This window comes from Alligator mississippiensis, chromosome 4, assembly GCF_030867095.1.
Source record: "Alligator mississippiensis isolate rAllMis1 chromosome 4, rAllMis1, whole genome shotgun sequence".
Taxonomy (NCBI): Eukaryota; Metazoa; Chordata; order Crocodylia; family Alligatoridae; genus Alligator; species Alligator mississippiensis.
This window is the reverse complement of record NC_081827.1, coordinates 1,109,897-1,134,765: the sequence shown is the minus strand read 5'-3', so window position 1 is coordinate 1,134,765 and position 24,869 is coordinate 1,109,897. Positions and strand designations below refer to the sequence as shown.

The following is a 24,869-nucleotide window of genomic DNA, read 5'->3' as shown; positions in this document are numbered from 1 at the left end:
CCCTGCAACCCTAATGCAGACAGAGCAAAAAACCATCCTGAAGTGTCCTAGCTGCTCTAGATGCCGTACCCACTGGGACGCAGGGCATTCCCTCCATTCAGTACAGGTGAGGCCTCACCTGCGTCCAGTTTCAGGTAGCAAGCCCTAAGAGAGATGTGGAGAGGCTACAGGACAGAGCAAAAGAAATGATGAGAGGCCTAGAAATGAAGACACAGGAGGACAGGTCAGAAGTATTGGGATTATTTAGTCTGGAACAGGGAGCACGGGGGCTTTGACAATAGGCTTCAAATAAAAAGGTTCATTTCCAAAGAGGGTAGAAATCCCTGGCTCCATAAGTTAAGAGGGGACAGGACAAGACAGGTTAGACGTTGGGGGGAACTTAGGAGCAACAGTTGCCAGCGAGAGGGAGGGTGCACTCACTGCGAGTCTTTAAGTGCAGACTAGACACGTGCATTTGAGCTGGAGTAGACGGGGTGGATCCGCACTGGAGCAGGGCACAGGACTAGATGACCTCTTAAGCCCCTTCCAGCTCTGCTTTGCTGTGACTCTTTCCCAGAAATGCAAACAGGGACTTTCCTCATCAGCACAAGGCTGAGCCCTTGGTGTCGTGCTGGGGCAGAGTCTCCTCCCAGCCATCACCTTAGTCCACACCTGGCTGTGCATGTGGGGATGCATTGTCCTTCTCATGGTGCCCCAGAGCCCTCCTCAGGGCGCCCTTCACGTCCTGGTTGCGGAGGCTGTAGATGAGGGGGTTGAGCATGGGGGGGAGGATGCAGTACAGTGCAGAGACCAGCGTGTCCACCTCCAGGGAGTAGCCAGCGCTGGGCTTGTTGTAATTCAGGATGGCCATCCCAAAGTACATGATGACCACGACCAGGTGTGCGGCACACGTGGAGAAGGCTTTGCGCCTGCCCGTGTTGGAGCGGATGCGGAGGATGGCCAGCAGGATGTAGGTGTATGAGATGAGAATGAGCAGAAATGGGATCAATCCCACGAAGACACTGGCAGCATGAAGAGCCATCTCGTTGATGTAGGTGTCGCTGCAGGCGATCTTCAGCAGAGGAGGGACGTCGCAGAAGATGTGGTGGATCTGGTTGGCTGCACAGAAGGAGACGTCGGTGGCCAGGGAGGTGTGCATAGTTGAGTTCAGGATGCCCCAGAGCCAGCAGGCTGTGGCCAGTGGGACACACACCTTCTTACTCATGATGCGGGTGTAGTGCAGGGGTTTGCAGATGGCCGCATACCGGTCAAAGGCCATGACGGTCAGCAGTGCACACTCTGTCCCTGTGCAGATTATGAGGAAGAACATCTGTGCCATGCACTCCCGGTAGGAGATGGTCTCTTGCTGGCGTACAAAGTTGATGAGGATCTTGGGCAGCGTGACGGAGGAGTAACACATGTCCAGGAAGGCGAGGTGGCCGAGGAAGAAGTACATGGGGCTGTGCAGCTGGGGATCCAGCACGATGAGGGTGAGGATCAGGCAGTTCCCCAGCAGCGTGATGAGGTAGACAGTCAAGAAGGCCAGGAAGAGGAAGGCCTGGCCCTGCAGGATGTGGGAGAAGCCCAGGAAGATGAACTCTGTCACCTGTGTCTGGTTCGCCCCGTCCATGGGGCCGGTGGCAGCTACCTGTGGGGAGAGAGACCAGCCGTGAGCGGAGGCAGAGCGCGGGGACAGGGATCTGGAGCAAGACCAGCCCCTTCCCCAGCACAGCTGGGCCGTGTCACGCCGACGGACAGGGCACTCATTCGATCTACGTGCCCTTCACAACCAAGGCTCCAGTAAGCTTAGTGTGAGAGGACAGGACGAACATGAGGGACAACGGGGTACTTGCAAACCAGGGGAGCAGCCAGAACAACAGGGCTTGGAAGGGAAGCGGGAATCAAGAGAGGACAGGGACTCCCGCCCTCAGCAGCATCTCAGCGCTGCTGTGTTTGCTACCCGCTGCCCAAACATGCTGCGCTCACCAGCATGGGCGAGAGGGGCTCACACCTCTAGTCCTGCTGACACGGCCCCAAACTGCCAGCCCTTTTTCACCGCTGCATCCCCTGGCCGCCTTGCGTGGCCTCTGGGAGTGTCCAGGCTCCCAAGACCATTGTCATCGGTGCTGCCCCCAGCCAAGGATCCCCCTTCGCAGCCCCCCGGCCAGATCCAAAGCAGGTCTGCAGCGTGACTGGGGGGCTGGAGACCTGCCTGTCATGGTGGTGAGCCTGGATGTCTTGCACAGAGTGCACAAGACCCGCGGAGACGTCAGGGTAGAGGCACCTTCCCACGGTCGAAGGCACCAGGTCTCACAGGGCTTTGACCCAGAGCAGGAAGTGGGACAGGAACCAGAGGCTGAAGCAAAAAGCCAGGTGGGCTCAAATGTAAAACGAGGTGCCAGCTTTAGTGCTTACTAGGCACAGGAGGGAACTGTCCTGGGTGGATGATTTTCTAAGTCCAATAAGTTGGGACATCTGACTTTATCCATCTCTGTTGGGCACGTGTTAGGTGAGCATGTGCTAGAATGATGGGAACACAAAGTCAGATAATTAGGTTTGCAAAGGAGCTTGGGTGGACATCTAATCTGACCCCCTGCTTAAAGCAGGACCAGCCCCAAGTAGACCATCCCAACCAAGGCTGTGTCTTGCTGCGTCTTAAAAATCTCCAAGCATGGAGACTCCACCACCTCTCTGGGAAGCCTCTTCCAGTGCTTCACCGCCCTCCTCGTGAGAAAGTTTTTCCAAATATCTAACCTCAGCAAGACTCAGGACAGGACAGGGAAGGTGAACCTCTGTGGGCTGTAGCATCAGGGGTCAGAGCAGGATGGGAAAGACTGCCCCTAACCCAGTCCCAGTCCCCTGCGAGCTCCTCACCTGGATTATAGCGCGCAGCTCCAGTCGCCCTGTGTGAGAAGACGTCCGGCAGAAGGAGGGAGGCTCTGCAGTGGGTGACGGCGATGCAGGAGCACGTCCATCTGCCTCCTGAGCGTGGGGAGGAGACGTGACGCGGGGTGGGCGAGAGGGCTGGAATTAGGACAGGAACGCAGAGGTCGCTCGCCTGTCGCCGTCTCCCGCAAGAGAAGAGCCCGTGCACGTGCCAGGGTGCATCTGCACACTGCCAGGTTTGACCCAGCAAATAGAGACACGTCTCAATGCCACACAGGACTGATACAGGGACTTTGTAGTCATGCAGGATCACTGGGGATGGGAGCACGTGAGCACAGGGCCACGGAGACCATGATCCCCCAGGGAAAGAGCAGCCACATCCACGTGGAGTGCCTTGGGCAGGCCCAGAAGGGTCGTGCATGGCAGGGACCCTCCTAGTGTCCTTGGGTGTCCCCCTCCCGGCCCTGTCAGGGCAGTCCGTGCTGCGGCCGGCACAGACCCACCCCCGCAGGGAAGTGCCATGCGGGGTCCAGCCCCAGCCCCTGGAGACAGCACTAAGGGCCATGGGATCGAACCTGTGCCCCCACGGTGCAATGCTAATAGAAAATGGGTGCCAGGTTCCCCACCCTCTCCTTATGTGCGTAGACGGGGATGGCTCAGCACAGCCCATGCACCCCTGCCTCTCACACCAACCCCAGCCACGAGGCCACGTGAAGGGTGCCTGCACACCCCCGCAGCCCGCTCCAGGAAAAGGGGCTTGGGGAGGCCTGGCTTTGAGGTCTTTCATCTGGGAGCAGGGGTGTCCTTGAGGAGCCATGGATGGGGACCGGGCAGGCGGCAGAGAGGGGCAGTGATGGGGCTGCGGGGCTGCGAGCACGGCTTGGAGGGGCCGTCTGCTCCACGCCAGCGCTGGCATCCCCTGTGCTGGGAGGGGAGCGGGGTCTGACTTGGGGTCTTTCCTGTGGGCTGAGACCAAGGCTGCCAGTGACCTGCAGTGCTGCATTTGCTCGAGCATTGAGTCCTCACGCCCTGCTGATTTTGGGGATCCCGGGCATTTTGGCTCATGTTTCCTGTCTCCAGCTGGCTACGCCCAGGTCTTTGCAGGGTCTTAGCTGGACGCAGCGGAGCACAACTCGGGCCTGGCATGACCGAACCCTGACACCTCCCATGACTTCCACTTCGTGATGCAATCTAATAAGTTTAGCACCAAAAAGTTTTGGAGTCAGAGCCGAGCGCCGCTGACAAACAAGCCTTTAACAGTTCCCCCTGGGCCTCGTTTGTGTGCTATGAAGAGCAGAGTGGGTAACGAGGCCCCAGCGTGTCCTCTGCTGTCGTCATTAGTGCCAGGCCCAGGGGGGCAGACAGGGCCGTTGGGATTGGGACCCAAGCAGCGAAGCAGAGCAGGACAACACTGCTTTCCAGCACAGTGGTTTTGTTCCTGGAGTCCTATTAGATCAGCACTAATTGGCCCCGTGCAACCTTGGCCTGTCCCAGACAGATGCCAGGGGCTAGCTGCAATCCTCCAGCTGTGAGGTGGGGGGTGCTGGCCCGTGGATGGCTCTGCTGCCCCTTTTCCAGGCAGTCACCAACCCCGTGGCTATCAGGGCAGCTCGTGTGTCAGCACCCAACACCCCACTAACACAACAGGGTCTTTCCCACCCCTGGCATCGGGATAGGGGTTTCCGTGTCCCCAGGCCCCTTGCACCAAATGTCCTGGCCACTGAAAAACAGTGCAATGAGGGCAGCTTCTCTGCCCAGGGCAGGACTGTCCCAGAAGGGACTTGTGTGCACAGAAGGAACAAGGTCAACAAGGACAACTGCAGAGTCCTGCACTGAGGAGGGAGCAATCCCCTGCACCGGGGCAGGCTGGGGGTGACGGGCTGGGCAGCAGCTCTGCAGAAAAGGACCTGAGGGGACAGGGGACAAGAAGATAGATAGGAGCCAGCAGTGTGCCCTTGGTGCCAAGAAGGTGACCGGCATCCTGGGCTGCATCGGTAGGAGCATTGCCACAGATCGAGGGCAGTGATTCTTCCCCTCTCTTCAGCACTGGGGAGGCCACATCTGGAGCCCTGCATCCAGTTTTGGTCCCCCACTGCAGAAAGGAGGTGGACACATTGGAGAGAGTCCAGCAGAGAGCAGTTAAAATGGTTGTGGGACAGGACAGGTTAGCAGAGGCCGAGGGAACTGAAGACTGAGGTGAAGTTTGAAAGCCGCTTTCAGGTGCCTGCAGGGTGGCTGCAGATAGGATGGAGCTAGACCAGAGATGGGCACAATACAGCCCGTGGCCAAACATGGCCCTGGGAGGGATTTTATCTGGCCCATGGCAGGTCCTTCAGCCCTGTCTGACCCAGGCACGGGGCAGCTGGACTGATCCGTGCGGCAGGTCCCTCTGCCCAGGGTGTGCACCGGTCTGCAGTGGTGCGGCGGCTGGACAGAGCTCCCAGGCCGCGCTCGCAGCCCTGCATCCTCGCCAGTGCCCCCTTGCTGCCTGCACGGCCCCCTCCCACGGCTCTGCCCCTGCCCCTGCCCCGCTTGGCCCCAGCTCTGCACCCCCAGGCTGAATCGACCCAGCCCCACGGGGCGGGCGGCTGCGAGCGGGGCCCTCGTGGGTGCCGGCACAGACAGAAGCGGAGGAGAGGGCAGGCAGGGCAGGAGCTGCAGGACTCAGACGTGGGCATGAGGGGATGGGGGCCTGGTGCAGCACGAGGCCATGAGCCCAGGGCCAGGAGTCGGGGCCCAGGTCACAGCCCTGGACCCTCCACCCTCCACCCCACTCCAGCGCCGAACTCCACCCTGGACACGCCCGGGATATTTCCAAAAGTTTCAGTGAAAGAAAAACCAGTCAGATGTGACCTGTAATCTGGGTAACAAAACTGATGCCCGACTGGGGCGCAGGCTGCTGCGGCAGCAATTTGTGTTGGCACTATTTGTTTGGTAGGTGAGGTGTTTGCAGCTTGAGTTTCACCCCATTCTAAAAGTCAGTTGTCTGGCATGGGTAGCACTAATACCCTGCCTGATAACAAGGGAATGGAGGAACATCTCAAACAAGTTATCTGATATGGGGATCAGGATGGAAACAGGGCACATTTGACATCCCAAAGCCATGGAGGACCCTCTGTGAAAAGTGGGGTGGGTGGATTAAAAAGAATAAAAAAGGGGAAACGCAGGAAGAAGGCAGCTCTCCTTCAAGGACTGCACATGGTTGCAAAGGGGACACCTGAGAAGGTACAAACCTGGGAGGAGGAGTATCGAGATGTTATAGCACAGTGAAAAGCCCCAGAGGATGTATGTAAGCAATTAGGGGCAGAGGTTTTACACCTGGACGGCCGGGCTTGAACGGTCGGCGTTCATCTCCCAGCTGCTGACCGACACGTCAGCTCCCGGCAGTCAGAGGCAGCTCAATGAAGAGCCAAGCTGGAAAACATACAGTCCCACCTGCAAGACAGTGCGGGGCTGCTCGGACCACTCTCGGGGCAGCGGGACAAGCCCCAGACGAGCGGGGGATCACGGGCATGTGAAGTACGAACCAGGCAGTTAGAGGAGCGGCTTCCAGCTAACGGGGAAGAGCGGCTGCCGGTGCTTCCACAGGGAACGGGGACGATGCCCCTGGTCACCAGGGATCTCCTATCTCCTTGCAGGCCTTGTGCTTTGTTGAATTGTGCTTGATGATTTCTTTTCCTTGCTGAACAAGTTAGCTGTCACATTTGCAGAGGTTCACGCCGCGGTTCCTCAGACACAGGCTTTCGGCCGCCTGCTTAGCAGCACTTGTGCAGCTCGGCCTGGGCCCCGTGAAACCGGCCGGGGCTCGCAACACGAGACCAATGAGGGAAGCCAGCGAGGACCAGTCTGGGCAGGAGAAGCTGGGTGGGCATTTGATAACAGTCTTCATGTCCCTGCAGGGTGATGGCAGCGAGGGTGGAGATGGGCTTGTCTCTGCGGCCGCAGGGGCCAGGACGAGGAGCAGGGTCTCCAGCTGCCGCAGGCGAGGTTTAGGCTGGGGACGATGAGGGGGTTTCTGTGTCTGAGGACGGTCGAGCACCGGGACAGGTGCCCGGGGGCGTTGTGGCCTCTCCATCCCTGGAGGCGGTGACGAGCAGGCTGGACCGACACATGTCTGGGCTGCTTCAGTCAGGGCTCATCCTGCCTGGGGCAGGGGGCAGGGGGCTGGGGGCTATATGACCCTGGGAGGTCCCTTCCAGCCCTGCATCCCCCTGCCCCTGAACTGCTTTTTCCCCTGACTGAACATCCCCAGTTTCTCCCCGTGTCTCAGAGCTTGCGCTCAGCGCCGTGCTCTCCCGGGCTGCTCATCTCTGGGCTCTCCCCAGTTACTCTGCATCCTTCTTAGAAAGCGATGACCAAAACCCCACACAGCCCCACAGCTAAAGCCCAGGCCATGCTGCAGAGCACACAATCATCCGAAACGAGGGCAAGGAAATCCCTGTTGCGGCAGCCCAAAGCTGCCTTGTGTCTTCCCGCAGCCACCCGTGGCCGTCTCGTGTGGAGTGTGCGATGCACGGTCCCCACCAGACCCATCTCCGCAGCACCTTGCCCTCCCGCCATCCCCGGGCTGCATCTGTGCATTGCTTTTCTCCCCCAGCTGTGGCTTGTTACGTTTCCTTTGCATTTCCCTGCTCCACGCATGGCCTGCGGGCACTTGTGCACATGGTGAAATTGCCCTTTTTTTCTCGTTTAATTGCATCATTCTTTACACATATGGGGGTTTTTTCTGCACTTTAAATGAGTTTGTTGTGGTGCAAGATAAACCGCATTCTGATGTATTTCAGTTTGCATCAACCCAAATGAATATGCTACAGCCATTGATCTGTCACGTGTACATAGTAACTCACTGAACGACATGTAATAAGTCCCTTTCCCCCCAGATGCCACGTCAATTTGCAGGTCCATGTGCATAGTGTGTATTATCGGACACCACGTGTAGCAGCCCAGCCTGACGTGAATCAATCTTCTGCTCGCCCGCACGGACCTCCTGCCCGCCGCACGTGGCCCTGACCAGCGTGCACGCCTGTGCTGGCCACGTGCTGCCCCTGGCTGGGGGCTTGCTTGCGAGGGGCCCTTTCATCTCATAATCCACCCCGGTTACATCAAGGAATTAATAACTGCTTGGCCACCGCGAGTGCTTTCATTTGCCCTTCACAGTAAATGGTGGCTGTGGGCATCTTACACTTTGTTTTCATTTTGTGGGCACGAGGGCACAAGTGGACGGCACAGTCAGACCCACGGGTCCTCCTGGATGATCAGCAGACAGCCCCACCGAGCCACTGCCACCTTCATGGACACCCGCACCCGCCCTGCATGGCCCTGGTCTGCGTGCCTGCCCCGGACATGCTGCTCCCACTGGGTAGGGCCTCGATTGCCAGGGGCAACACCAGCCCATAATCCACCCCTGGTTCCTGCAAGGAGTTAACAACTGCTCGGTCTCCTAGCTTGGGCACCCATGAATGGTTTCATTCGCCGTTCACTGCCCAGCCCCAGGACTGCAGCCTACGGCCTGTAGGCATCATAACGGGTTTTTTCACGGGCACACGGGCACGAGCTCCACTACAGTCAGACCCATGGCTCCTTCTGGCTTCCCAGCAGACAGCTCTGCCAAGCAGCCAGTGCCTGCACCGACCCAGCAGGGAGGTGAGAGCAGCAACTGGAATTGAGAAACATATTGAAAATGAGGAATTAAAAGCCATGATTGTTAATTTAGAAGCTATAAACGACAAGAGAGAACTGTTCGTGATGATGGAGAAAGAGCAGAATTATTCAATTAATACTTGCAGAATCCAGGAGGTTCACTCCGGGCCCATGAAGAGGACGATGTCCTTTCCAGTCCATTAGTAACTACGGGGAATATCTATCAGTTTCTCATAGGGATAAAGGCTTGAAGCGTGAAGAGCTCAGTCTCTTTATCCAAAAGAAAATCAAAAAGGGCCTTAATTGTAGTGTACCAGTGCCTCTCCAGTGAGGAAACCTGAGCGTGGCGGAGCCAGCAAGGGCACGTGGCTGGGCGTGGAAGGTAGACGACTTCCAGCTGGAAATGAGACGCGCACGGGCCAACACTGGCGGGGAGCCAGGCCAACCCGCTCTGATATCACACAGGTAATTAAGGGCTTTGTGTGTAACTTTCTTAAAGAGGAGAACAGAGAAAGCGTGAGAAACCTCTGGTCGCTGCAAGCTGAGGTCAGGAACGTGCTGCCGTGCACGGAACGAAAGGTCATGTCGAATGCAAAAGGCGGGGATTTCCCGAGCTGGGAGCGTTACCGGTTTCAGGACAAGGCACGGGCCACTGACAGCAGGAAGACGGACAATTGCTCCTGGGGGAGAAATGGTTGGTAAAACTAAACACGTGGGTATCCCGCCTATGACTTGGTGTGAACCCCAAATCTCTGATGTGCATCCAGCAGCACGTGTTCCCAACTTTCTTCTCTCTTAAAAACATAACCATAACCTTGGAAAGTTTCTAGGTGTAGTGATAAACACAGCTCAGTTGGCAGCACTGGCAGGCGGTGGGCTGGTCTTGCTCCGGATCCCTGTCCCCGCGCTCTGCCTCCGCTCACTGCTGGTCTCTCTCCCCGCAGGTAGCTGCCACTGGCCCCATGGACGGGGCGAACCAGACACAGGTGACAGAGTTCGTCTTCCTGGGCTTCTCCCGCGTCCTGCAGGGCCAGGCCTTCGTCTTCCTGGCCTTCTTGACTGTCTACCTCATCACGCTGCTGGGGAACTGCCTGATCCTCACCCTCACCCTCCACCTCTCTCCCCTAGGGAGGAGGCTCTTCTCAGCCTGACTGGCTGACCTGCTCCACCGGGCTTTAAACTAAGCCCGCTGGGGGACGGGGGGACTACCGCCACTGCTGGCCCGCTGAACAATCCTTGCAAAGCCAGCGGACCACGGCACTCAAGGGAGCCCACCCCAGCCCCAGCCCTGGTAAAATCTGTGGGCAAGGAAGGAGCCCCGCAGGGGGCACTTGCCTGCCTGTACACTAATGCCAGGAGTTTGGGGAATAAGCAGGAGGAGCTCATCCTCCTGCTCAGTGCAAACAATTACGATGTCATAGGGATCACGGAGACCTGGTGGGACTCCACCCATGACTGGACCACGGGGATAGATGGCTATACCCTGTACAGGAGGGATCGTGTAGAGAAGAGGGGCGGGGGTGTAGCTCTCTATGTGAAGGAAAGCTACACGTCCCTGCAAGCCGATATTGGCGACCAGGGTGGACGGCTGGAGACCCTCTGGGTTAAAATCCGTGGGGAACACGGCACAGGGGACACAATGGTGGGAGTCCACTACAGACCTCCCACCCAAAGTCCTGAGCTTGACCAGGAGTTTGCCCAGGAACTGGCTGAGGCAGCTTGCTCCAGGACCATGGTTGTCATGGGTGACTTCAATTACCCAGACATCTCGTGGGAGGATCGCTCGGCAAAATCTGAGCGGTCGCAGAGCTTCCTCTCGTGTGTGGATGACCTCTACCTGACTCACAAAGTCTATGGGCCAACGAGAGGCAAAGCGCTGCTCGACCTGGTGCTGGCTACTGGGGAGGACCTAGTCGGCGACCTAGCGATCGATGGGAAGCTGGGTGACAGCGACCACGAGCTGATCACCTTCACCATCCGCCGAAAAGCTGGCAAGTCAGTCAGCAACACGCAAGTCCTTGACTTCAGGAAAACCGACTTTGACAAGCTCAGGAGGCTTGTCAGTGAGGCCCTAAGGGACTGTGAACACAGGGAGAGGGGAGTTCAAGAAGAGTGGTTGCTCCTCAAGGGAGCGATCCTCAATGCCCAAACTAAGTCTATGCCATCTCGGAGGAAAGGCAGCAAGAGGGCACAGCAGCCCCCCTGGCTCTCCAGGGACCTAGCAGACCTCCTGAGGCTAAAAAGAAAGGCCTACAAAGGATGGAGGATGGGAGTCACCTCCAAGGAGGATTATTCTGCACTGGTCCAGTCCTGTAGGGAGCAGACCAGGAAAGCCAAGGCTGCAACTGAACTCCAGCTAGCTTTGAGCATCAAGGACAATAAAAAGTCCTTTTTCAGATATGTGGGGAGCCGGAGGAAAAGCAGGGGCAACGTTGGACCCCTGCTGAACCAGATGGGGCAACTGACAACTGACGTCCAGGAAAAAGCCAACCTATTAAATAGGTACTTTGCGTCGGTCTTTCATCAGCCCCATGGGACGCCCGTGCCCGCTACAGGGCCGGGAAGTCCGGGTGAGGGTGATCCCCTGCCCTCCATCAATGCTGACCTCGTGAAGGAACATCTTGAGAAGCTGGATACCTTCAAGTCAGCCGGCCCTGACAATCTTCACCCCAGGGTACTCGAGGAGCTGGCGAGCATCATAGCCCAGCCTCTAGCACGGATCTTTGAAAACTCTTGGCGCTCTGGTGTAGTGCCCGAAGACTGGAAGAAGGCCAACGTGGTGCCTATCTTCAAGAAAGGGAGGAAAGTGGATCCGGCTAACTATAGGCCCATCAGCCTGACTTCTATCCCGGGGAAGATCTTAGAAAAGTTTATTAAGGAGGCCATCCTTAATGGACTGGCCGATGCCAACATCTTAAGGGATAGCCAGCACGGGTTTGTTGCGGGTAGGTCTTGCTTGACCAATCTCATTTCCTTCTACGACCAGGTGACCTATCACCTGGACAAGGGAGATGAGATTGATGTCATATATCTTGACTTCAAAAAAGCCTTCGATCTGGTGTCCCATGATCGTCCCTTGGAGAAACTGGCCAATTGTCACCTTGGGTCCCCCACGATCCAGTGGCAGGAAAATTGGCTCCGGGGTCGGACCCAGAGGGTAGTAATTGATGGAAGTCACTCATCGTGGTGTCCTGTGACCAGTGGGGTCCCCCAGGGCTCTGTCCTTGGACCCATACTGTTCAACATCTTCATTAATGATGTGGACAATAGAGTCAGAAGCGGACTGGCCAAGTTCGCCGATGACACCAAACTTTGGGGCAAAGCATCCACACCAGAAGACAGGCGGATGATCCCGGCTGACCTGGACAGGCTCAGCAAGTGGGCGGGCGAGAATCTGATGGTGTTCAACGCCGATAAATGCAAGGTTCTCCACCTTGGGAAAAAAAACCTGCAGCATCCTTATAGGCTCGGCAGTGCTATGTTGGTTAGCACTAAGGAAGAAATAGACTTGGGGGTCATCATTGACCACAAGATGAACATGAGCCTGCAATGCGATGCTGTGGCTAGTAAAGCGACCAAAACGCTGGCTTGCATCCATAGATGCTTCTCAAGCAAATCCCGGGACGTCATTCTCCCCCTGTACTCGGCCTTAGTGAGGCCGCAGCTGGAGTACTGCATCCAGTTTTGGGCTCCACAATTCAAAAAGGATGTGGAGAAGCTTGAGAGAGTCCAGAGAAGAGCCACGCGCATGATCAGAGGTCAGGGAAGCAGACCCTACGATGACAGGCTGAGAGCCCTGGCGCTCTTTAGCCTGGAAAAGCGCAGGCTCAGGGGCGATCTGGTGGCCACCTACAAGTTTATCAGGGGTGACCACCAGTATCTGGGGGAACGTTTGTTCACCAGAGCGCCCCAAGGGATGACGAGGACGAATGGTCACAAACTACTACAAGACCATTTCAGGCTGGACATAAGGAAGAATTTCTTTACTGTCCGAGCCCCCGAGGTCTGGAACAGCCTGCCACCGGAGGTTGTTCAAGCGCCTTCATTGAACACCTTCAAGATGAAACTGGATGCTTATCTTGCTGGGATCCTATGACCCCAGCTGACGTCCTGCCCTTTGGGCGGAGGGCTGGACTCGATGATCTTCCGAGGTCCCTTCCAGCCCTAATGTCTATGAAATCTATGAAATCATCGTGCTGGATCCCCAGCTGCACAGCCCCATGTACTTCTTCCTCAGCCACCTCTCCTTCCTGGAGATGTGCTACTCTTCCGTCACGCTGCCCAAGATCCTGACCAACCTCCGGCACCAGCGGGAGACCATCTCCTACCAGGAGTGCATGGCACAGATGTTCTTCCTCATGACTTGTGCCGGGGCTGAGTGTGCACTCCTGACCATCATGGCCTTTCACCGGTACGTGGCCATCTGCAAACCCTTGCACTACACCCGCATCATGAGCAGGGGCATATGCATCCTGTTGGCCCTGGCATCCTGGCTCTGGGGCATCCTAGACTCGGCCATCCACACCTTCCTGGCCACCGACGTCTCCTTCTGTGGAGCCAACCAGATCCACCACATCTTCTGCGACGTCCCTCCCCTGCTGAAGATCGCCTGCAGCGACACCTACGTCAATGAGATCACGTTACACTTGGCCAGTATCTTCATGGGCCTGAGCCCATTTGTGCTCATCATCATCTCGTACCTCTACATCCTGCTGGCCATCCTCCGCATCTGCTCCAACACGGGCAGGCGCAAAGCCTTCTCCACCTGCACCTCCCACCTGGTCGTGGTCACCATCTACTTTGGGATGGCGAACCTGAACTACAACCGGCCCAGCAGTGGCTACTCTTCGGAGGTGGACACGCTTGTCTCCACACTGTACTGCATCCTCACCCCCATGCTCAACCCCCTCATCTACAGCCTCCGCAACCAGGACGTGAGGGGCGCCCTGAGGAGGGCCCTGGGGCACCACGAGAAGGACAACGCCTCCCAACGTGCACAGCCAGGTGTGGACTAAGGTGATGGCTGGGAGGAGACCCTGCCCCAGCACGACACCAAGGGCTCAACCTCATGCTGATGGGGAAAGTCCCTGTTTGCATTTCTGGGACAGAGTCACAGCAAAGCAGAGCTGGAAGGGGCTTGAGAGGTCATCTAGTCCCATGCCCTGCTCCAGTGCGGATCTGTCCTGTCTACTCCAGCTCGGACACGCATGTCTAGTCTGTATTTAAAGACTCGCAGTGATTGCATCCACTGTCTCTGGCTTCTGTTGCTTCTCAGTTCCCCGCAACATCTAACCTGTGTCCCTTGGTGCAATGCCAGTCCCTTGTGTCTTGTCCTGTCCCCTCTCAACTTACAAAGCCAGTGATTTCTACCCTCTTCGCAACAGCTACACGGAAACCAGACAGTGTCAGGCGCCTCTCTTCCCGCTCGGGCTGTCTGCCGGCAGCCTACCCGGCTCTCGCACCGGTCCCCTCTCTGCATCTCAGAGCTGGAGCAGCAAGAAACCGAATGGGTGCAGGGGTCACAGCAGTGACTGACCCCCACTGCAATGGGGGAAGCTTCTGGACACAGGGGTTTCACTGGAGTGTGAAGCTCAAGCGCACGGTAATGGCAGGGCTCCCGCACGGGCATGGAGCGCACGTGGGGAACGTGCGGGCACCCGGGGGAGCTGGGGCTGCCGCTGCCAATCTCCCCAGGCATCTTGTGCTCCTTGCATCTGCCCTGTGCTCAGGGCCAGGGCTGTCTGGATGCTGGGCTCACCCCTGGGACAGGGCTGGCGCAGGGCTCTGGCTGCAGGGATGTTACACAGGATCTCATGAGCAAGTTTTAATGATTTCTTGTGTCTCGTGGTCATTTTGAGGTGAGGTAATGACTCAGGATCAGAAGAGATCAAGGCAAGTAGGGCTGGCAGGGACCTCACAGGTTCATCTAGTCCATCCCCCTGCCCCAGGCAGGACGAGCCCTGACTAAACCACCCCAGACACGTGTCGGTCCAGCCTGCTGGTCACCGCCTTCAGGGATGGAGAGGCCACAACTCCCCCGGGCACCTGTCCCGGTGCTCGACCGCCCTCAGAAGCAGAAACATCTTCCTCATCCCCAGCCTCAACCTCGCCTCCGACAGCTGGAGACCCTGCTCCTCGTCCTGGCCCCTGCGGCCGCAGAGACAAGCCCATCTCTACCCTTGTTGCCATTGCCCTGCACGGACATGAAGACTGTTATCAAATCCCTCTTCAGGCTTCTCCTGCAGAGACTATATCACCCTTTTTACAGAGAAAAAGCAGCAGATGGGTCAAAAAACCCTCTTGGCTAAGCAGGGAAGTTGCAGCCCCTGCAGAAAAAAGGAGAGGCGTGCAAACAACGGTAGGGTGGGACAGACTACTTGACACTGGCCTGCACTTGTAGAAACCAGATTAGACAAGCTAGGGCAGAAACTGAATTAAAACGAGCTACAAGAATCAAGGACAACAAGAAGTCCTTCTTTAGCTACACAGGGAGTAAAAGGAAAACTAATGGGAGTGTGGGGCCACCACTCAATGCCTCAGGATACCGGGTCACTACCAGTCAGGAAAAAACAAACTCCTAAACGACTACTTTGCCTTGGTCTTTCACAAAACTGAGGGGAACAACACACCAGGTAGGGCACAGAACGAGCACGGTGGGATTGACGCTGTTCCTACCATTGCCACAGAACTGGTGTACAATTAACTACAGAAATTAGATGTATATAAATCAGCAGGACTGGATGAACTCCACCCAAGAGTGCTGCAAGAGTTGGCCAAAGTGATCGCAGAACCACTGGCAAAAGTCTTTGAAATATCATGGGCCTCTGGAGAAATCCCATAGGACTGGAAGAGGGCCAATGTTGTGCAAGAAGGGGAAGCATGAAGACCCAGGAAACTGCAGGCCAATTAGCTTAACGTTTATTCCAGGGAAAATCCTAGAAACATTCATCAAAGAGGCTACATGTGCCAAACTTGCAGACGGCATCATACTGAATGACAGCCAGCATGGCTTCACTGCGGGCAAGTCTTGTCTGACCAACCTCATTTCTTTCTATGATCAGGGGACTTGTCACCTGGATGAGAGAAAAGCGGCGCACATCATATACCTTGACTTCCAGAAAGCCTTTGACCTGGTATCCCATGAGGTACTAATCAGAAAACTGGAAGATATCAGGCTCAAGTGCAGGACCGTCAAGTGGGTGCAGAACTGGTTGTGGGGTAGGACTCAGAGAGTCCAAACGAATAGATTGGCTTCGTCCTGGCAAGATGTGGGCAGCAGTGTACCCCAGGGGTCGGTACTAGGCCCAGTGCTGTTCAATATCTTCATCAACGACCTGGATGAGGGGGTGAAAAGGCCATTGGCCAAGGTCGCGGATGACACCAAGATATTTCGTATTGTGCAGACACATGTGCAGATAGGCTGCAGATGCAAGCAGACCCAGCCAGGCTGGCATGTTGGGCAGAGCGGAGCCAGATGAGGTTCAATGTAGAGAAATGCAAAGTGCTGCATCTGAAGGAAGAGCCCCCCCGCACACCTGCCAGCTGGGCATCGCTAGCCTGACCTGCACTACACATGGAAGGGATCTGGGGGGAACAGTAGACCCCAGCATGAAGATGAGCCGGCAATGCGACGCAGTAGCTGCTAGGGCCAATACAACACTGGCATGCATCAGTCCATGCATCTCCAGTAAATCCAAAGAAGTGATTCTCCCACTTTACTCAACACTGGTGTGGCCACAGCTGGAGTATTGCGTCCACACTTCAACAGGGATGTGCTAAAGCCTGAGAGGGTCCAGAGAAGGGTCACCCATGTGATCAGGGACTTGCATGGCAAGCCATACGAGGAGAGGTTGAGGGATCTCGGACTCTTCATCTTAAAGAAAAGAAGGCTGAGAGGGGACCTGATTGCAGCTTATTGCTACATCAGAGGCATACATCAGGGGCTCGGTGAACAGCTGTTCACCAGGGCGCTCTGGGGGAAAACTAGAAATAACGGCCACAAACTCCTGGAAGATAGTTTCAGGCTGAACAATAGGAAAAACTTCTTCACAACTAGGATGTCCAGACTATGGAACAAGCTTCCGCCAGAGGTGGTGCAATCATCCAGCCTAGAGGTCTTCAAGAGGAGACTGGACGGTCACCTGGCTGGGGTCATCTGACCCCAGATGTCTTTCCTGCTCATGCAGGGGGCTGGACCAGATGATCCTTTGGGGTCCCTTCCAGCCCTCAGATTCTGTAGTCCTTCTGGGCTGTCCTCATCAGTCTGGTGTTGCAGCCTTGGCCATTTTCACAGGGCCCAGCCCGAGCTGCAGAAGTGCTGCTAAGCAGACAGCCCAGAGTCTGTTTCTAAGTAATCACAGTGTGGACATTTGCAGATCTGAAAACTAACTTGGCCAGCAGGAAAAAGAAACTACTGTATCATCGCTTCATATTACAGTTGCAGTAGTAGCGATCGAAGTAACCAAATGTATTAGATGTTATTTTCCTAAGGACCGTGCCATGGCGTGGAGACAGTCCAGCCTTTTGACGCTTGACAGGATTGAAATGGTCCCTTATGCCTACAAAGCCTAGCTGACTTGACAGAAGGAGGCTAGAGTGCGCTCACGTAGTTAGCATACGTACACAAGCTATGTGATTGTGCAACCTGCTTTTCTAAAAAGAAAGGTCTAGTATAACTTGTGGGGGGTGGGGGGGGTTGGTAAAAAGTCGGAAAAAATAGCTTGCTCTGGATAAAAGGGCTTGTTACGGTGCATTCCAACCATATCTGGAGCAGAAGACTCCCTGGTACCCAGAGAAGGGAAAAGCAATGATAAAGTAAAGACAAAACTCAGTGTGTTGATGAAAAACAGAGCCTGGCTTAACTGGGAGCGATGGGCACTTGTACACAATACGGGGGTTTAATTCTCTGTAATTTGAAGTGGTGTTTTTTAAAAACACAGCTTCAGTTAGGGCAAAGTAAACCCCCGTGTCGTGTGCACCTGTGTCCACCCGATCCTTACCTGCCTCTCCAGCTGCAGGGAGGGGAGAGTGAGCTGCTGGTGTGCAAAGCGGTCCCTGAGCTGAAGGGTGGGGGTGGTGTGCTTCCCTCCACAGCAGTGGCGGCCTTCCCCCCCAGGCAACACCCACCCACAGGCATCTGGCTCGGGCAGTCCTAGGGGCACTGCCGCCACGGAGGAAAGCACCGGGCCCCCACGCAGCTCAGGCAGGCAGGCAGGCTTGTGGGGGGGAAGATCAGGCTCGCTGATTTTTTTCCCTTCTGTGGAGCCTGCCTTCCCAGGCTCCTGCTGGGCTGCCTGCATGGGCTGCCTGCACAGCCCCTGAGCCACAAGGAGCCTGGTGATTCCCTCTGTGGCCGTAGGGAAGGAAACTAAGACTCCTTGGAGGTGTTTTACTTTGCAGAGCCCCAAAGTCATTTGCTGCATCCCAGTCATTTAAGGCACATTACGGCGCCAAATGTGCTGCAGTGGCTGGAATTAATGTTCAATACACTGCCGAATGTGCAAGCAGTGATGCCATCAAAGCAGTGCAAAAGGCATTTAACCCGCTTTAAAGTGTCATCTACAAACGCCCTATCTAAAGGGCTATAAATATTACCAGCTGGACAAAGGAAGATGCATCCCCTTCCCCTCACCCTAACAATGAGAACTGAAAAACTCTGATCTCCCCTCAAGGACCCAGCCTGCTCTGAGATGCCAGGGCAGCTCTCGAGATGTGTTGTATTAGGACTGGGAATATACAATTACTCCCTTCAAAAATTATATCCGAAAGCATGCTTGTTGTTAATACTTTATAATGCTAAATAATATTGGTTTAATAAGGAATTAACTGGGTTCTCTTTTTGAGAAAGAACTGGGTTCTCGTTTGGAGAAATAAATAGGTTCTCATTTGGAGAAAACTGAACCGTACCTTGCAGCAATAATGGCCCTGCTGTTTGCTCTGAGTTTGGGAGGAAACCAGTTTCCCCAACAGTAGTACATCTTTCCAAAATAGTTGTGCCAGCAGTCCCTGAGGTTAGTGTCAAGGTAAATGTGCCAATACCAGGGTGGAGTCCTGAAATTAAATTTTTCTGTAGACTATCATCTCGGTCCAAGTCAGGCACTGCTGGTTGACACAGGAGAAGAACCGGGTTGAAAAACCACCTCTATAATTGCCCTGTTCTTTGGGTCGTGTTGGAAAGGTAAGAGAACAAGGTGTCTTTTCCAAGGATGCACACTAGGGCTGTGTGAAGTTTCTGCCACTCAGTGCAGCAGCTACATCCAGGTCTTTGCAGGGTCTTAGCTGGACGCGTAGCACAGCTCTAGCCTGGTGTGACCAAACCCTGATGCCTCCCAGGACTTCCACTTCATGATGCAATCAACTAAGTTTAGCACCAAAAAGTTTTGGAGTCAGACCTGAGCGCCGCTGACCAGCATTTAACAGTTCCCCTGGGCCAGTCCCTAAAGTGACTTGTGTGCCAGGGAGGAACAAGGTCAATAAGGAGAAATGCAAACTCCTACTCTTAGGATGGGACAATCCCATGCACAGGTGCAGGCTGGGGGTGATGGGCTGGGTAGCAGCTCTGCAGTAAAGGACCTGGGGGTAACCATGGAAAAGGAGCTGAACAGGAGCCAGCAGTATGCCCTTGGTGCCAGGAAGGCAAACGGCATCCTGAGCTGCATCAGTAGGAGCGTTGCCAGCAGATTGAGGGCAGTGATTCTTCCCCTCTATTCTGCACTAGGGAGGTCACATCTGGAGTCCTGTGTCCAGTTTTGGGCCCCTACTACAGGAAGGATGTGGACAAGTTGCAGAGAGTCCAGTGGAGGGCAACAGAAATGGTTGGAGGGTGGGGGGACAGGACTGGTGAGGAGACGCTGAGGGAGTTGGGCTGGATCAATCTGGAGAAGAGAAGCCTGAGTGGGGATTGAATAGCATCATCCCCCAGCAGGGAGCAGCCCCAGCCCTTACCCAAGAGCTCAGGGCAGGCTGGGAGCACCCCCACGCTATGACAGGGCTTCACACCTCCATGCCCCATGACAACCCTCAGGCTGGATGGGTCAGATCCCACATCCCACAGATCCAGGGACCCTGGCACACAGGACCAGGCCATCAACACCGGGGCTGTCACTGGCTTTCTTGGCCTCAGCCCCCATCTTCAGTGCTGGACCAGTACTGCCTGGGCTCGGGGGAGCCCCAGTAGGGGCAGGAGCCCTGGCCTCTGCTCCCTCCCAGCACAGGATTCTCCAGCACTGCTGTGGTGCAGGTAGCCTTAGTGGAGGCCCCTCCAGGCTGTGCTCACAGCCCCACAGCCCCATCAGGGCCCCTCTCTTCAGCCTGCCTGGCCCCTACCTAGGAAGAAACCCCTTTCTCTCTGTGTCCTTGTGGTCTTGTTGGACAGTGGGGCTGGCCATGTGTCTGTGCATGTGGGGAGCAGCTGGGTCCTTCCCCAGGTTCCTCCCAGGAGGCTGCAGCCATGTGGTGGGTGTCGAGCTGAGGTCAAGCGGGATGGGGCAGAGCACCAACGTGGTGCAGAGCCTTTTGTGGTGTGGCAGGACACTAGAGGGCACAACTGTGCTGAGCCACCCACCTCACTGTGCCTGGCCCAACACCATGCTTCAGGAGTTTCTCCTGGGTCACTTACTTCTGGCTGTCCCTCCTCCTGGAGATCTCCCACAAGCCTGGGGGAATGCTGCCATCACCCAGGCACTGGTCTCTGTCAGGGCTCTGTGCAGCCCGGGGTACACACACCCAGCCAGCATTGGGGGTGCTTTGCCCCCTGGAAGTATTTCTGGGTGCTCCTTGTAGGCTGAAGCCTTCCAGTATATTCTCAGGTAGGAGTGAATTAATTAATAAACGGCCAAGCACTGCTAGAAGTGACATGCCATCTGACCCGTCTCCCCTCAGGCATTCACAGCTAGGCATGCTGAGCAAGATAGCCTTTTATTAATCAGAGAGAGAGAATGTGGGAGGGGAAGAACAAAGGCAGTTTTTGCAAAAAACACCTCAAGCAATACAGAATAAATTGAGCCTTTCATCAAATTTGGGTTCAGGGACCCTTTTTAACACGTCTAAAATCACTTAATCCTAATATGCTGGCCAACACTGGTGACACGTAGGGGGTGCATGCAGGTGCACGTGCAACCCCTGAGATTGGCCATGAGCCCCCTGGAAGTGCCAGCTGTGAAACCGGAAGTGTCACTGGAAGTGCACTTCTGGTTTCACCGATTTCGCCACTGGCTCAGCGATCAGCCACTGGGGGACCCAGCCCCCCTTCAGCGATCTGGCGCCCTTATGTGCTATCAGTGCGTATCAATAAAATTCACCTCTTATGGAATGGAGAAGTTGTGGCCAGTCTGAGGGTTCGGGTCCTCCCGGAACAAGGTATCTGGGTCATAGACCCAGTGCCCGCACCCAGTCCATGGGTTTCCCTCTTCCCAGAGGGAATCGGCCCCCATGCATGTTGGAGAGCGCAGCTGCCCCTCAATGCAGACCCAGGCCATTGGGAAGCAGGAGGTGCAATCACATCCCAGCCTCTGCCGATTCTCATGACCGGGCCAAACTTCCTCTTCCTGGCTGAGGTTCCTGGTGCCCTGAGTGCTGATTGTGCCCAGAAAAGGGCTAAAAGGCTAAAGGGGTTGCAGTCTGGGGTCTGGAGCTCAGCTTCTGATGCATTGCCGTCTGCTTCTCTTGGAGCAGTCAGCAATGCGCATGGCAGATTTGACACCCGGGGGAGTCATGCACACAGCTGGGGTCTGCCACGGAGCAGGAGAAGGCAGCATGGCTCCTTCATGGATGTGACATCTCCTGAGAGGAGATAATTCCAGGAGAAGCCGCACACTGGCTTATTCCTGGGATGTGCAGTGCCCCTCACTGACATTGCCTGAGAGCAAACAGCAGGATGTGGAGGCCAGCAGTAGAGTGAGGGGCTTTGGTCATTACCACAGAGGTGTCTCTGGCCCATCCTGTCTCGAGGCAGACGAGGCAAAGTGCTGACCTCCATGGAGAGGCCCTTCTTCTGCAAGCTCCCATTCCCGGAGAGGGTCACGTTCTCCATAAAGGTGGACACAGACGTTGCCTTTTTTGCTGCCATTTCAGAAGGCCAAATGCACAGATGTCCATACTCCTTGTCCCGCCACAACCACCCAGAATCTGTGGGTTCAGGAAAGGTGGTCGTAGTTCCTGTTACAGCTGATGGTTTTTTTGCTGTCCAGTGTGAGAGCGCAGGCAGCCCAGAGCTAGGCTGGGGTCTCAGGACTTGAAGGGCCTGATCCTGCATGCCCTGGGAATTCCCATTTAGGATCAGGCCCCATAAACCCCAGGAGTGCCTACCTGGCTTTCCTCGCTTAGAAATGCACCTCAGAGATGCCCTGGTGTGGGTCTCTGCGAGCGGAGGAAGCTGGGGTCCCACATGTAACCGTGCCCCAGGAGCTCTCTGAGGCACATCTCTGTAAGTAGGGAACATGTGGCACATTGTCCTGCCTCGGTTCCCTGCCCAAGGCGGGACAAGGGGCAATGTATGGTTGACCCCGTGAAGTGGATTAGTTGTGCTGGAAACATCCTGTCACGGTTCGTCCGGCTCATTTGACGATACCTTTTTATAACCTAAGAGAGTCAAGTCAGTAATTTTCCATGAATCATGATGATAAGCTTCTTGAATGTCCTGGTGAACCAGGACTCACCTCCTAGGCATGACCCTAACCTGGCCCTGATTCCCCATGTGTGGAAACACAGTCCCTCCTCTTGTACCCAAGCACCTTCTTCAAGGCCCCCCTCACGTCCTGGTTGCGGAGGCTGTAGATGAGGGGGTTGAGCATGGGGGTGATGATGCAGTAGAGTGTGGAGATCAGCGTGTCCACCTCCAGGGAATAGCCGGTGCTGGGCCGGTTGTAGTTCAGGTTGGCCATCCCAAAGTAGATGATGACCACGACCAGGTGGGAGGTGCAGGTAGAGAAGGCTTTGCCCCTGCCCATTCTGGAGTGCATGCGGAGGATGGCCGCCAGGATGTAGAGGTACGAGATGAGGACGAGCAGAAATGGGCTCAAGCCCACAAAGACAGTGGCAGCATGAAGAGCAATTACGTTGATGTAGGTGTCGCTGCAGGCGATCTTCAGCAGGGGAGGGACGTCGCAGAAGATGTGGTGGATCTGGTTGTCTCCACAGAAGGAGACGTCGGTGGCCAGGAAGGTGTGGATGGCCGAGGCAAGGATGCCCCAGAGCCAGCAGGCCGTGGCCAGTGAGACACACACCTTCTTGCTCATGATGCGGGTGTAGTGCAGGGGTTTGCAGATGGCCGCGTACCGGTCAAAGGCCATGACGGTGAGCAGCGCACACTCCGTTCCTGCGCAGGTCATGAGGAAGAACATCTGTGCCATGCACTCCCGGTAGGAGATGGTCTCTCGCTGGCGTACAAAGTTAACGAGGATCTTGGGCACGGTGACAGAGGAGTAGCTCATGTCCAGGAAGGAGAGGTGGCCGAGGAAGAAGTACATGGGGCTGTGCAGCTGGGGATCCAGCACGATGAGGGTGAGGATCAGGCAGTTCCCCAGCAGGGTGATGAGGTAGATGGCGAGGAAGGCCAGGAAGACGAAGGCCTGGCCCTGCAGGACGCGGGAGAAGCCCAGGAAGACGAACTCTGTCACCTGCGTCTGGTTCGCCCCGTCCATGGGGCCGGTGGCAGCTACCTGTGGGGAGAGAGACCAGCAGTGAGTGGAAGCAGAGCGCGGGGACAGGGATCCGGAGCAAGATCAGCCCCTTCCCCAGCACGGCTGGGCCGTGTCACGCCGACGGACAGGGCTCTTGGGGCTCACACACATTGTACATGGATCACACAGCTCTGGTCCTCTGCACCCCTGGAGTGAATTGAGTCTGGGACGTCTGGGACGTCCCTGCTATAGTCCCTGGCCACTGTACCGCATCCCAAGGCTCCCTGCAGATTTTGCCACCAGCTGAGCTCCCGCCAATGGACAAGTTCCTTCCCCACCGGGCAGGACAGGCTCTGAGCCAAAGCTGTCCCCACCCTCGATTGTAGAATGACGGCTCTTGTCCATGCCATCAATTTGTCTTGAAAATCTTCCCTCTTTTCATTCACATTTTTGCTCTCTGAGTTTTATTTCCCACTTAGTTTCACTCCTCACTCTCCTTGCCATTGTGGGAATTGGCTCTTTGGTCTCACCAAGTAGCTATCTGTTACTGGTTCTCTCTCTGCCCAAACTGAACATAATCAGCTCATGGTCAGTGGGCTTGTCTACAAGTGTATTTACTCTGCAGTAACTTACTGCGCAGTAATTTACTGCACAGTAAGCAGTTTTAAGGCCTTTCCCTGCTGGCAGAACCACGGCTTCAGTGTCTGCAGGAGCGTGTACCACAGTACCTGCGACAGCACCCTGCCCCACGGGCTGGGCTCCGGCCCGCTGAGCCTACATAGTGTTAAGGCAACTCCTAGGATGTTAATTGTCTTATGTTGCCTTACACGCCTATTGTTACTGCGCAGTAAGGTGTCGACACATGCCTTACTGTGCAGTAACTACTTGGGGGTATAACTGCGACCTGCATCATGCGGGTAGCAAATTTACTCCTGAGTCCATGTAAGTCTTGGTGCAGCCGACTCATCACCGCCTCCAGGGATGGAGAGGCCACAACTCCCCCGGACACCTGTCCCGGTGCTCGACCACCCTCAGACGCAGAAACCTCCTCCTCATCTCCAGCCTAAACTTCCCCTGCGGCAAGGTTCGGCTGGAGATGGAGTTTTATCAAATCCCCCCTCAGACTTCTCCTCCCCAGGCTACATCACCCTGGTCCTTGCTGGCTTTCCTCATCGGTCTTGTGTTGCCAGCCCCGACCGTTTTCACGGGGCCCAGGCCGAGCTGCACAAGTGCTGCTAAGCAGAAGGTCCAAAGCCTGTTTCTGAGTAACCGCAATGTAAACTTTTGCAGATGTGACAGTGACTTGGTCAGCAAGTCAAAGAAACCACAAACACAATTAAAACAAAGCACAAGGCCTGAAAGGAGGTAAGAGAAGACCTGATATTAAACAATCCATGTGCGTGATATAACAGCTTTATCTTAAAGTCACAGTAGTTAGTAGTGACTGATGCAACCAATGTTGTTAGATGTTATTTTGCTAAGGACCATGCTGTAGTGTGTCTCTCCAAAATGGTTGTGTCAGCCACCCCTGAGATTACTGTAAGGCCCCAGATATGTGACAATACCGGGGTGGAATCCTGAAGTTATAATATTTTTCTATTTTATAACGCTCAATAAAACTGATTTATTAAGGAATTAACTGGGTTCTCATTTGGGGAAATAACTGGGTTCTCGGTTGGAGAAATCAATAGGTTCTCATCTGGAGAAAACGGAAGCATACCTTAGGGTAATATCGGCCCTGCTGTT

The 24,869-nt window shown here is 55.5% G+C and overlaps 1 protein-coding gene across 1 annotated transcript; it reads right to left on the bottom strand.

Moving 5' to 3' along the window:
• Positions 1-640: 640 nt before the first annotated feature.
• On the bottom strand, positions 641-23,142 carry LOC132249846 (uncharacterized). The gene is made up of 4 exons (XM_059725502.1): positions 22,181-23,142; positions 21,476-21,630; positions 13,206-13,451; positions 641-1,627 (listed from the first exon to the last, which is right to left on the bottom strand). The coding sequence occupies exons 1-4, from the start codon at positions 22,968-22,970 to the stop codon at positions 641-643; spliced, it is 2,178 nt and encodes a 725-aa protein (XP_059581485.1). The 5' UTR covers positions 22,971-23,142.
• Positions 23,143-24,869: the final 1,727 nt, after the last annotated feature.